Source organism: Cibotium barometz, chromosome 23 (genome assembly GCF_041138505.1).
Source record: "Cibotium barometz isolate CiBa-2024 chromosome 23, ASM4113850v1, whole genome shotgun sequence".
Taxonomy (NCBI): Eukaryota; Viridiplantae; Streptophyta; class Polypodiopsida; order Cyatheales; family Cibotiaceae; genus Cibotium; species Cibotium barometz.
Window position 1 is genome coordinate 18,536,710 of NC_141068.1, and position 13,936 is coordinate 18,550,645.

The following is a 13,936-nucleotide window of genomic DNA, read 5'->3' on the forward strand; positions in this document are numbered from 1 at the left end:
ACCTTGGATTCATTACACACCAGCTTATGTACATTCCATCTACCTCTACATGATGTCTAGGAAGGACTTGGGATTCTCCTCACAACGCAAAGGAAAGAAAAAGGTAGATCAATCCGACTTTGACTGCATCCAACGAGCCCCCTTTTCTCCAATGGCATAAAGCAGTAGAAAACTCCCCACCTTTTCTCCAGTGGCACAAAGCTCTTATACTGGAGCACATCTTAAATATCCCTGGCCGCACCAGTTGTGGTGGCCTACCAGGTCCTCCTTGCCACCATGTGGCACATCGCGTCTTGCTAGTCCTCCTTGTCTAGGTGCATAAGGTAGGTTGGCTAGGTGTCAATCTTTAAAATGATTTAGAGAAGCTTGTTTAGTAGGCGTCATTTTATGCTCACTCGCTTTGGCCTGCTTCACATACTTTATGCATATATCATCAACCTTAAACTTTGGTAAACCTGCAATAATATTTTGGGCCTGCATAGACTTCAGCCACTGTATATTCACATGCCCAATGCGTTTGTGCTATATGTCAATATCTGCAACATCATCTGTCCCATGCGCAAACATGGTTGTCTTCACCTCAAGCATGTTCACATCCAAAGTAAACATCTTGCCATTTTTGTTACCCTTTGTAACTAAGCGGCTCTAATTTTGAAAATCTTTCAGAAAACACTCTTGAGAATTAAACATCACTTGTAGACCCTGTTGTACCATATGTCCAATAGAAACCAAGTTCTTTGTAATATTTGAAACATAAAGTACATTTGTCAATTACTTCATTTTGTCATCTTGCATAGACAATGGCACTTTATAAACATGCGCAATGGAATGCGCAATATCATCACCTGTTTTTACATAACTTGGTTTTTTCATTTTCTGCTCTAAACCACTCAACATGACTCGTCATGTGGTTAGAACCGCCAGAATCCACATACCAAATATCTCGTGATCCTGACCTATCTCATGTTAGTGAAACTGAGCATGTGTTGCATTACAAACAGCTGCTCACTTCTGTCATCATCCTTTTTTACTTGATGGTGCATAGTTGCCTTGTTTTGCATCACAACAGCTGCTCACTTCTGTCATCACCCTGTTTACTTGATGATGCATAGTTGCAACTTTCCACTTTTAGTATCATTTTGCTTTTTATAGAAATCCGTTGCCATGTGTCCTAGTTTGTCATAGTAATAGTACTCTATGCAATTTTCATTTTGATTTCTTTGCCAACCAGCTCGGTCTCTCTGGCTCCCCCTCCTCTAAAGTGGTCTCTTTCACCTGGATGAGATTGATTTTCTTATTGTCGTTGGTTTGGATTTCCAAATCAACCATGTACATTGGACTGGTGTCCATGGCAGTCGTATATGTCGGGGATTGATGCCACTCATGTAATACTCTGGAATTGTCTTTCTGTTGGGACTTGTGCCTTTGTGTACATGCTCGGAAATGCTTTGCCTGGACCACGTTGTGTGAAGATTTTTGAAAACCCCAAACTCAACTTGTACATGTGTACATGAGTGATGTTCATATTGTGGTAAAGTGAGCACCCATTGACTCAGCGTGGGCGTCATGGATGTGTGGTTGTATGCGGCAATCAAACTTTAGGAGGATGTCATGTAATAGAGAACCTGTGTAGCTACAAGTTGCGGCTCATACTAATAACCTTACTCAAGTGAACTCAAGAAGTTGTGGTGCTAAAGATCGTAGCTTTACAATCTACTGTCGTCGCTGGTGACCTGAATGGGGAGACTATGATGCTACTAAGGGAGAATAAACACTTCTATTTCTCGGCAAGAACTGCTAAAAGCTTCACCCTTCGTGTCCTCGAATGAGGGATGTGTTCTATCTTTTCTGCATGGGGTTTGGGACATGGCAGAAAATCCAAACACAATTATAGCCCTTCTAGAATGTTGTACTAGATCCTGGCAGGATAGATTGGAAGATTGGATATTCCATAGAGAGGAGACTTTTGTTTCTGTTAAATTTCCTTCTTCACATATCACAGCAGCAAGGATCTACCAATTGATTATACCACCTTCATGGTTTTTGGAGCATGGAAATATGCTATGGAATATGAATAAGTTAGTGATATGGTGGAAAAAAACTTTGCAAAGGCTATGGAAAAGTAAGTTACCTCAAAAATGGAGAGTCTTCTTTTGACGACGCATTGTAGAAGTACTTTCTATTGGTAGCATTTCGGCAAAAAGAAAGATTGCTTCTGCTCATTGTCCAAGATGTTCTCACTTCAATGAGACTTGTTGTGGCGCTACCTCGACACACAAGATTTCTTGCTTCTTTTATGTAGATGCTTGAATGCCAGATTTCTAGGTGCACGTTTCTCTCAACATTTTTTCATATTTGGCAGATTTGAGTAGAGATTTTCACATATGGCTTCATTTTTCCAATGGATGCAATTTTGGGCTCTCTGGACAGTTTAGATTGCTCGAAATCGAAAACCAGTGACCTCAATTGACAAGTATTAGTATTTCCATCAATCGTTGGTGATGATCTCTACATGATTGCTATAAGCGACAACAGTTAGATCAGTCTCATCTGGATTTGTTTTTCCATTGTTTTTAGGTTTTCCTCATCTGTGAGACCTCTGTTGCTTTGACGGGATCTCTCTCTATACATTTGACCTAATAGAGACGTGGTTTTTATGAAAACAAAAGTGTGTGTGAATTGAAAGAGAAATCAGAGACACGTTCCTTAGGAGCACGGAATCTCAGTACTCAGCCCCCAAAAGATGAGATTATCAAGTCTTTGCAACCCCATTGCCAGGACAAAGAGAGAGCTCATCAGAGACATGTTCCTTAGAAGCACAGAATCTCAGTACACAGCCCCCAAAAGATGAGATTATCAAGTCTTTGTAAACCCATTTCCAGGACAAAGAGATAGCTCAGACCCCTCCAAGAGCAGCACAGGCAGAATATGGCAAAAATTCAGTGAGTTCTGGCTTTCATAATGCTCACCTCATGTCATGCTTTTATTTCATCCTATCTTGTTACGATATCTCTAGGGGTATCCTCCATTTTTTATAGATTGTACACATTTAGTTACATTTTTTATAGATTGTATACATTTAGTTACATTTTGGTCTCATAGGCCAATCTGGCCTTGTGCAGACGTTGATAAAGCTTTCTTTATTTCTTTCTATCTCCACATGTGTGTGCGTGCATACATCACCCATGCAAGTGCATGCACGTATGCATTTGTGCATGAGAGAGAGAGAGAGAGCATGTGTGCTTGAGTGTGTGGTTGATGATTGAAAATAATGCCATCTCAAGGAAAAAAAAAATTATGAAAGAAAAGTTTTGTACATTCGTAGATTCCTTTGTTTATTACGGTTAGCCAGCGTTGATGCATTTAACTTGAATGAAATGTCAGAATCGATGCAGCATTCAATTAGAAACGTTTTATTTAGTGTACAAGAGTTGAGCTTTTAGTTCACATGATTTTAATGCATTTGACTCTATCCATTTGACTCTATCCACGCAGGCCTGGTATGATGGAAAGCTCATCTCCATCCACAGAAAGACTCATAATCCAAAATGTATGTGCGAGTTTGAAGTCCAGTTATACAGTGCCAATGAAGGTGAACTTATAAGACCGACAAGCCCACGGCCTCTCATGCCAGGAACAGTAAGGCACTTAAATATTGATCACCTTGGCATCCTTCAGAAACCTTTAACATCAGACTTGAAAGACATACAGAGAGAGATGAGATCAGAGAAAGTGATTGCAAGGGTCTGGTCGATTGATTCAAGGTCTCTTCCCAGGCCCATCTTTGCAGATGCTGGTAAGTCTATTAAGCCATACAATGAGTGCAAAGAGATTGCTGTCTTTGAAGCTGCAGGCAGGATAAATGCAGAGGTTTATAGACCATGTCAGACTGTGGGTTCATCTTTCAAGAATTCGAACTCACAGAAGCATGCTACATCATCTCATGGAAAGGGCACGGCTAATAAGAGAGCACGTGGAGTCAACATTGCAACTCATTCGGAACAGGCACAAGAAGCTAGCTTATTGGAACTTGTAAGGGTTGAAGCAAGGGAGATGATTGGCAAAAGAACAAAATCAAACGACATCTCATTCGAATGTGAGCATGTGCAAGAAGCTCCCACATCATCAAAAAAATACAGATGTTTCTCACAGGGAGAGTTTGATATGGAGACGTGGCTGGAAAGCTTTACTGATACTACAGGACAGTCTATGTGGGGCGATCCTAGCCAAGACAAGAAGGGTTCATATGTGCATGGTTTTAGTGTATCTGGAGGGAAGTCTTTCATGGAAAGTAATATCAGAGCCTCAGAAGCACAACCAGACAGTGAATTCTCTCACATGAGAATGAGAAAGTGTAACCGTCGCAGACGTATCAACATGACAGAAGGGGAGAGAAGGGTTCAATCACTCTTATCTATGATTGAATCCATGATTCGGCTCAAGAAAAGAGGCTGGCAACGCAGGCTGTCCATCCTCATCTCTGAAAGTTTACGTAGCACAAAGTTTATGGATCATGTGCAACACACACAGACTCGATTTACTAGCAAGAATATCAAGCTTGCACACAAAGAGAGAGCCCTTAGTGGAGCTAGGATGGCCACCACTGACACACCATCCCCAACAAAGAGAAAAAGAGAGTTAGTTCAGCCACAACAAGAAGCACCTAAAAAGCGACATACAGGTGGTGTAAATGCAGAAAGATTCCTAGAAGATGCCAAACTGTCATTTAATGAGTTTTTCAAGAAAGCTATGGAGAATGATGTCTTTGAGGCAGCCACCCCAATGCTAGACTGGAGCAAGCTTCCCCCTAGAAAAGCCCTTGATCACGTTGTTTCCGAGAGAACCGATAGACAGGCGGACATTTCTCATAAGCAATCCACCCTCACCAGGAAAAGGAAACGAGGCAGATCTACTCGAAGAGATCAAAGCACCACCTGGAAAAGGCGTCTCACAGTTTTCAAAGATATAAATGTTTGGAAAGCTGCAAAGTGGTCATTTCATGATGTTTTTAGGAAGGCTAAAGAGGACTATGAGACTCCAGTTGTAGACTGGAGGCGGCTACCACCCAAAAAGACAGTCTCACAACAGGTACCGTGGGACCCTATTGTCTTTCACGAGACTCCAAAGGATTTGGATGACAACCTGAATGAGCAAGATGACCCACTTCAGCATCTGTGGCATGATATGGAGTTTGCATTGGCCAAGGAAGAAGCAGACATGGTAAAATTGCACCTCATTTGCAATCTTTTTTTTGCCTACTCATGTCAGTCTAGGAATGCTTTATGGGCACTTTATTGTTGGGAAGAGGGTTAAAATATGTTTTCTCTAATGTTTGGAATCAGGAGCATGAACACGATTCTGTGTCGAAACGAGACATGATGTCTTGTGAAGGATGCCATGACTTTGTTCTAGAAGAAGAGGAGGGCCTAGTGTGTCAATCTTGTGGACTTGTTGGCTGCAACATCGAAGCAATGCTTCCGCCCATGGTATATAAAAAACAAACAAGTGGGGTCTTATTTTTGTTCATGAAAGTAAAACAAGTCATTATTTCTTCCATTTCTTCTTGCACATACTCTTTTGTGTGTGACACTTTTTTTTGGGGTGAAAACCATGTTTTATTAACAATGACTTATGTACAATATAGGAGATGGACTCAAGATAAGTCCATCTTCAAAGAACTTCAGAAGCAGTGGAAAACAGCTTTTGTGTGACACAAAAGGTGTCACATACAAAAGGCGTGACACTTTTTTTTTTTTTTTTGGGGGGGGGGGGGGGGGTTGAAAACCATGCTTCTATTAACAATGACTTATGTACAATGTAGAAGATGGACTCAAGATAATTCCATCCTCAAAGAACTTCAGAAGCAGTTGAAAAACACTTTAAACTAGCCAAAAGCAATGTCTTCCAACAGTAAGCAATCATGGAGGGATTGTCGCAAATTCATCGTAAAATAAGCATATGCGTCAAGAGGCATCTGCCCAAACATAGCATTGTTTCTCATCTTCCATATTGTCCATAGAGCCCAATGTCTAGTCCATAGAAAGAAAACATCAAAGTCAGGAGAGTTGGGCACACTAGTCCCAAATATCTAGAAATGCTTTCCATACTGCCTACTTGGAAAGTGTCCTGAACTCCCTTGTCTCCAACAATGCCATAACAGATGTGGTACATTTTCAGAACGAGTGCACATTTGTAGCAGGTGGCTCTAGCTATCCCTCTTTTAGCGAGCATCTCCGCAACAGGGAGGACACCCACTAAACAAGGCCAAAGAAACAATCTTTGCTTTAAAGGCAGCTTACGTTTCCATATACCCTGGAGGGGTTTTTCCACTAGCTTTCACTCTTTTGCATACCCCCCAAGATTGTTGCCATGTGCATGAATCCAAGGTGGTGGAAACAAATGTTTATACACGCTAGCTGCAATTATCTTATCCAAATGTAATCCCCAAGCATTGTTGGTTTGCCCTTTCACTTTCTAGTCATGCAGCCTGCCATTTTCAACAAGTGAAGGCAATTGTTCATATGGCTGCAATAATCTTTTAATCTTCAACCAAATTGGTCTATGATGCAAACCCAAGTTTCACTTTCTACTCACTGCACGCCTGCAGCAAGGATAGCACATTCCCTGTATCATCCACAACATCCTGTACCGTGCGTATACCCAAGGATGCCAAAAAGCATGCTTTACGTGGCTCTTGTATAGCTAGCGGTTCTGCAAACAAAGAGGACCAGTGCAGACTTTCCAGTCACATAGAGTTATCGATTGTAAAATCATGTCCCACCAATGTAGTCTTCCAATCTTGCACCATTCTTGTAGCATATGGACAGTCCACAATGTGGCCCTCAAAACGGCCTAGCACTGCTTTCCAATGTCAATTTACTCAAATTCCATAAGCCATAGTTTTCATGCCTGTACACATAGCTACAAGCATGATTGCCCAAGGTTGCTCTTGCCGAAAAAGAATTGGAATTCATGGTAGCTTTTCGAGCTAAAACATGGTAGTGAATATCAAGAATATTTACACCATGCATCTTCGGCGAACAAACGATTACATGGTGCATTTTTATGCCAAATCCCAGAGCAGCCAGTACTTGAGCTATGTAATCCCATTGCACTGTATCAAATTCCATCGCCACATCCACCTACATGATTAGCACATATTGTTTTGTATATTTGGCATATTCCATAGCAAATCCAATATTTGCCTTCTTGGCACAAAACCATATTGTTGAGGATGCAATCCATCATACAAAACACCTTTCAGGCGGTTGGCTATCATTTTGGTGGCTAGCTTACATACCATTGGCATTAAAGTGATTGGGTGCCATTCATTCAGCGTTTCACACAATTCCTTTTTAGGAGCCAATGTAACCAACCCTTCTTTCCACGATGCTGGCACTTCACCACTCACCCATGCAACATTAATTATATACAAAATTGGGTTCTTCAGATCCTCCAAGAATGTCTGGAATTATTCCAACCTCAAGCCGTCCCATCGAGAGATTTCCAATGACCCATGTCTTTTAAAGCATCTTCTAGTTCAATTTCACCAAACAAAGTGACAAAACGTATGGCGTCCCTATTAGTCACTATAGGGTTTACACATGCTAAGAATTCACGCCTTACATTTAGGACATCTATTGTGATTTGTTCAAAAATCCGAGCGAAATGTTGCACACGTGCCTGCTAGCTCAGCTTTTGTGCTCGTCCAATGACCATTAGCTTTTTTACTTCGAGGAATCTTTTGCCTTCGTCTATCCGCATGCAGACTTTTGAAGAGCAACCTTTGTCTATTATTTGTCTGTAGCATGTCCTTACCTCTACCATTTTTGTATCTTCCTTTGCCCATTCAGAGAAATACAAGCTTTGGCCTCACACAATACCATCTACTGTACATCTGATAATGCATGACAATGGCTAAGTTCTGTCAATGATTGTACTTTTTGTTTTGCATCATCTACCCTTTTCCTTTGTTCTCCCATGTACTATCTAGCATAGTCGGCAATGACAGCTTGCTTGCGATAAGCAAAGAGAGACCAAGCTACATCCAAATCTTCTATCGGTTGACCCCAAAGTGGCGCAATAGCATCCTTCACTATTGCCTGAAATATGTTGTGTGTAAGATAGCTGTTGTTAACAATCAAAAGGTGTTAATGCTTCAATGGAGGTTCAATATAAGCCCATCCATAAAGGTACATGATTAGTCAGTTGAGCAGCAAAATCCACCGATAGCTTGCATATGAATGCATCATACTGTCGAGCATTTAGCATGTACCATCTATCAAGATGTGCCCAATAGTGATTGATAGCATTATGTTTGAAAATAAATCCAGGTACATGTACCATATATTTTTTTTTTTGGAAAAACGATCCTTCTATTAGTTAATGAGAAAACGCCATAAGGCTACAAAGCTCACCTCACAAGGAGGGATAATAAACACAGTGAACACCGGAGCTCCACCCCCATGGCTGGCCGCTCTCTGGGGGGGGCTACCTAGTAGTACATGCGGGAGGTGAGAAGAGCCAAACTGGAGGCCTGTAGTGCCAAGTGACATCCTCGCCCCTCACGATGAGGAAAGGGCCAGGCTGCCAAGTGCGGAGGAACGCCTTGCGGCGACCTCTCATGCGATCCGAGTCGCCCTGAGTTTCCCCCAGTGTCCTCTCAAGGTGTGAATGATGTCCACCCAGAGGGCCTGTATGACCTCTGCCGGTGGAGTCGCCTGGCGGTCTATGGCCTCCCTGCATCGGGCTCTCCATATGTGCCAAGCCGTCATGCTGCTGATCATCTCCCATCTGTGCACGTCCCCCTCCTGGGAACCACCGCCATCGCCCTGTCAGAGACCTGGATGGTCACACTGCCAGGGACGTCCTCGTATCCAAGGGCCGGGCCGCTGTCCGTGGCCCAAGCCACCGCACCCCACGTCGCCATCATCTCACCTGGCGAGCCTGCAAAAACCATCCTGAGAGCGCGCTGCCAGACCTGCTGTGCCTGTGGGCAATCCCATAAGCAGTGCCGCTGCGACTCCTGTGCATGGCCGCACCGAGGGCAGGACGCTGGGTGTCTGCCAAAAGCTAGCCAAGCCCCCACAGCCAGTCCTCTATGCGCTGTAAGCCAGAGAAAAAGCGTCACCTTCTGGGGCCGGAAGTTGGCCCAAAGGCGCTGCCAGAAGTCCCTAAGGAAGGCATGGGAGAGCCCCTGTCGCCGCCAATGCTCGGCCGCCGCCGGGGTGCCCGCTGTCCTGTGCCTCTGGATCCGCCGCCCCAGCCTCGCTGTGTACTGAAAAAAGGGGGTGCCTAGGCTGGTAGGGGCCGAGTAGGGATCTCGCCAAAGCCACTCGCCTGGATCCCACTGAAGGCGAATAAGAGGCCTGCTGTCCCAAGCCCATAATCTCCAAGAATAGTCCTCTCTTATCGAGGCCGGTGAGGGGTCTACATGCCACTGTCTCTGATGAAAGCGGACCACCCGCACCCTCTGAAAGATACAACCTTGGAACTCATCCAAATCTAGTCGGGTCCTCTGAAGCTGGCCTCCCTCTCCCGCCTCAAAGGTGAGTGGGGCGACTCTCTCTGCTGAGCCGCAGACCGCTAGAAGGATCTCATGCCGAGTAAAGACGCCCATCCACTGTGGAGGTGGAGGGTCCTGTACTGGAGTCCGCCACTCCTGGGGGATGGCCACCTCAATGTCCTGCCTCATCAACTCTCTGCCCCTCATCCCGCTGAGTCCCCTCTCCTGAGCCTCTAGAGGCAGCTGCTGAAAACATATCCAGTCGTCTAGGGACTGGGCTGGGCCGGAGCTCAACGGGCCCCACGACACGTGAGATCGCGATCCAACCATATGACCACTGGGAAGTCGGATCAAGGGGTTCCAGATCAATGGCTGCCTCAGGCGCTCCACATCGGTGCCCGGGGGAGTCTGGAAGAGTGACGGCCTCAGATGCTCCCAGGCCCTCAGAAGGCTAGCTGCAAAACGCTCCTCGAAGCCAAGGCCCACTCCTCTGGATCGCTGCTCTGTAAAGATCCACCTGATGCTGGGGGTCCAGGGGCCGCTAAGAGAAGGAGTGCGGCTGAGAATCCTGGAAACAAGAAACTCCTTCCATGGCTCAGCGCCTGGTAGGAGGCCACGAACCACCAACTTGCCAAGCAAAGCTCGACTCTGACAAATAGGATCAACTATGCCCAGGCCGCCTCTCTCCCTCGGCTGGGTGATCACAGCCCATGCCACCTTGGCCCTGGCGGGCCGCCCGTCGCCACCGGACCAAAGAAAGTTCGTGATGAGCCTCTGCACCTGGCTAATACACGCCCGCGAGAAGGCCCAGCAAGAAGTGATGTACCACATGGTAGCAAGCAGAACCTGGTTGGCCACAACCAGGTTGGCCGAGTGGTTGGCCACAACCACTCGGCCAGCCAGAGATAGACGAGCGGTACTCCAATACAGAAGCTTCTTCCGAATGCTCAGAAGAAGGGGGGCTATCTGCTGCTCCGGAGATATGTCAATGCCCACATAGCATCCCAAATAGCGCACTGTAGTGCCGGGGGGCAGCCACCACTGAAACCCATCAACTGGCCTCCAAGTCGGGGGGGCACAGAACTGACCCACAACCCACACGACTTGTGCCAGTTGATCAAAGCGCATGAAGCTCTGCAAAACCTGTCCATGGCTGAGGTGAAGCGGCGGAGGTTCTCCTCCCCTCCCTGAAGATAGACAGCAGTGTCATCCGCAAACTCCGAGTCTAGGAGCTCCTCCGCCGAGGTGCGGATGGGGAGCTGGAGGCCCCGCAAACCTGTATCCTGTGCCGTCAAGAAAGTGCTCATGGCCTCCGCCACAAAAAGAAAAAGAAAGGGCGCCAAGGGGCACCCCTGCCGCACCGAGCGCGAGAGCTGGAACCTCTCTCTGCGCACGCCCTGTATCAACACCTGGCTATGGGCCGATGTGTAGTGTGCAGAGACCCCACGGATCCACTGAGGGGGGAAGCCCATCCTCTCCATAGTGCCTTCCAAGAAGGCCCAGTCCACCCGATCATATGCCTTCTCGAAGTCGAGAAGGAGCACTGCCAGATCCTCCTGTCGAAATCTAGCCAAAGCCGTAGCCTCCCAGAAAGAGAAGATGTTATCCAGGATGCTCCTATCCTGGATGAAGCCTGTCTGCGTGGAGTGGATGATGTCCGGAAGGTGAGGCTGAAGCCGCCTGCTGATCGCCTTAGCTAGGACCTTGTAGGCCATGCCTAGCAAGGTGATCGGTCTCCACTGTCTAATCTCCAGTCTGTCTCCTCCCTCTTTGGGGATCAAGTGAATCAACCCCTCTGCCATGCTGTCCGGCATGTCTCGCGACTCCATGATCTCCTAGAATGCCAATCTGAAACCCCTATGCAAGAGACCCCAGTACCTCTGGAAGAAAGCCACTGAGAGACCGTCCTCACCAGGGCATTTGCCCCGAGGAAGTGCCTGAAGAGCCTCCTCCAGTTCCGTATCCGAGAAGGGGGAGAGAAGGGAGTGCTGCAAATGGGCCGGCACAACCGGTCTCGTGAAGCTCCAGACTGCCTCCCAAGCCTCTCTCACCCTGTCATCTGCTGGCTCAGCAGCAGAGAGCAGATCCCTGTAAAAATCTGTGGTGATCGCCCGAAGCCTGGGGGGATCCACCACCACCTGGCCATCAACCTGCCGAAGACGCCTGAGACCCTCTCGTCTGAAGCGAGGCCCTGTCGCCTCAAAGAAGTCTCGAGTCACTCTGTCTCCAGCCTGTGTCCAAAAAGAAGCTCGAGCATGGAATCGAAACTCCACCCTCCTCTCCTCGATGGATCTGATCTCTGATCAAGCTGACTCCATCTGCTCTGAAATCCAAGGGCTCGTAGGCTCCCTCTCCTAAAGTCTCTGAAGGGAAGCTAGACTCCTCCGCAGGCTCCTCTCCTGCTCTCTGAAAGCCTCCAGACGGTCCAGGGCAGCCTGTCTGAGCATCCTACTGATCTCCTGCAAACCCCTATCAAGATCGCTGGCTGCCGATCCTCTCCTGAACTGAAGCTCTTGCTAGACCTGCTCAACTCTGGTCGCAATCTCAGGCTCCTCTATGAGACAATCTGGAATCCGGACGCTCTGGCCTCGCTCTCCTCTCGTAGGGTCATCGATCTGGAGAAGCACTGGAAAGTGGTCTCAAAACGAGGAGCCTGCAAGTATACCCACAGTGCCACCTCTATCGCAAGCCCACTCATCAATGTAGAATCTGTCGATGCGGGAAAGGTTAACTCCTGTGGCCCGTCTATCCGAGCGCGAGAAAGATAAACTCCCCTGCAACCTGCCAAACTCCGAGAGAGTCCACGGATCCTGGCCTCTCACCTGCAGCACTAGTTCCTCCCAGGCAGCGAGCTCCGGCCCATGAATGGTCTCCTGGCTGCCCCCCATCCTGTCCTCTGCGTCCTCCAGCATGTTGCAATCCCCCCCTAGGCACCAATGGTCTGCCATGGGGAGGGACTGCCTAATGGTGCTCCAGAACTCAGCTCTCCCTGTCGCCCCATTAGGGGCGTAGAACTTGAGGAAGCCAATGCGGTCTTCCCCAACCCGAAGGATGATCCACTGAGCTCGACCCTGGACCAGAGTGCCAGAATCCACAACCTCGGATAGAAGCTGCTCGCTGACTGAGATGCATACCCCCCCCTGGTTCCCCTGGGAGCCATATGCCGGTGACCAAAAAGTGTGACTCCTGCCTGGCAAGATCTTCCCCCGCAGGTGCGGGTACGCCCGGCAGAAAGGTGGTGCTCCTGGATGAAAAGGATATCTATGGGTCCTCCAACGAGAGCCCTCTGGATCTCCTGGCGAAGTCTGCCCCGACCAATGTAGCAGCGAGGTCCACCAAGACGCTGGATGTTCCATGAGAGGATCCTCATGGATGAGCTATGGCAAGTGAAGCAGCCGTCCCACTGGCTCACCCCTCTCAGCCGGCCCGGATGAGCTGCCCTCCACTCTGTGAGTCTTGGGCGCCGGCTTGGAGGGAGAATAGTCACTGTCTGTCCGGGTGCGGAGTCTCTCCAAAAAGAGGGTGACCTGTCTCTGTGTCCAGCCCCACTCCGCCTTCGCCCTGTCCAGGGCATAGGCGTGAGACCAATCCTCTGCGTATATGTGTCTAAAGGTAGGCTGCACCCTCGGGGCGGCGTGGAGGAGAATCAGTAGCACCGCCTCAACTGAGGTGTGGACCGGATCCGCCCGCCAATCTCCTATACCAAACAAGCTCATGCGGGCTGAGTGTAATCGGGTCTGCAAATAGGTCCGTGAGCCCCAGGTTACTGAAGTGGTGAGAAAACTCAAGTATCTGATCACGCAAAACTTCCTCTACAGAGTTGCAATCCCATGCTGTGTCTAGGGCAACATTGAGAGGAAAGGAGAAGGCCACCATGCTGCTCACCACTGAAGGAGAACGAGAGGGATGGCACACCACGCAAACTCGCAAGGGCGCGACCAGTGTCTCAAACGGGCCAGCATCCAGTTGGAGACACCTGAAAAAACCATAATCCACTGGGAGCCTCATCACTCGCGGGGGCCCCCCAGGGGAGGCTGGAGAGAACTCTGTGGCGGGCGAAGCTATGATCGCCATCTCCACCGGCCCGGAGTGGCGGTGGAACAGCCGCGAACTGAACTCTGGCCTACCGAGCTGCGCTGCCCCGGGGCAGTGGGTGGTCTGGAGGAGTATCCTGGAGAGGCCGAGGGAGGGATGGTGGCTCGCGGAGAGGAGGGGGGAGAGCGAGGAGAGGATGGAGAGGCATCTGCCAGAGGAGAGGTGTCAGGGGGGGCCGCCGGGGGAGGCGGGAGGGGGGGGGGGGGGGGGCTGGGGGGGGAGAGGGGAGGGAGGAAGGAGTGCTCTCCGAGTGAAGGGAAGAGGGGCCGGGGGTCGCAGAGTGCGGCCCGGGATCCTCAGGAATCTGCTCCATCGAGGGGGCGGGGCTCCCCGCGG

The 13,936-nt window shown here is 48.4% G+C and overlaps 1 protein-coding gene across 2 annotated transcripts in view; it reads left to right on the forward strand.

Moving 5' to 3' along the window:
* Nucleotides 1-13,936, forward strand: part of LOC147625703 (SNF2 domain-containing protein CLASSY 1-like) — a 95,952-nt gene that overhangs the window by 67,824 nt on the left and 14,192 nt on the right. The window contains exons 1-3 of one of the 2 annotated variants that reach the window (XM_086817222.1): nucleotides 2,826-2,942; nucleotides 3,496-5,220; nucleotides 5,343-5,486. In XM_086817222.1, the coding sequence (XP_086673348.1) occupies nucleotides 3,553-5,220; nucleotides 5,343-5,486 (1,812 nt within the window). In that variant the 5' untranslated portion in view covers nucleotides 2,826-2,942; nucleotides 3,496-3,552. Of the gene's footprint in view, nucleotides 1-2,825; nucleotides 2,943-3,495; nucleotides 5,221-5,342; nucleotides 5,487-13,936 lie in introns of those variants that run through there. The other variant, XM_086817221.1, reaches the window with a different exon arrangement.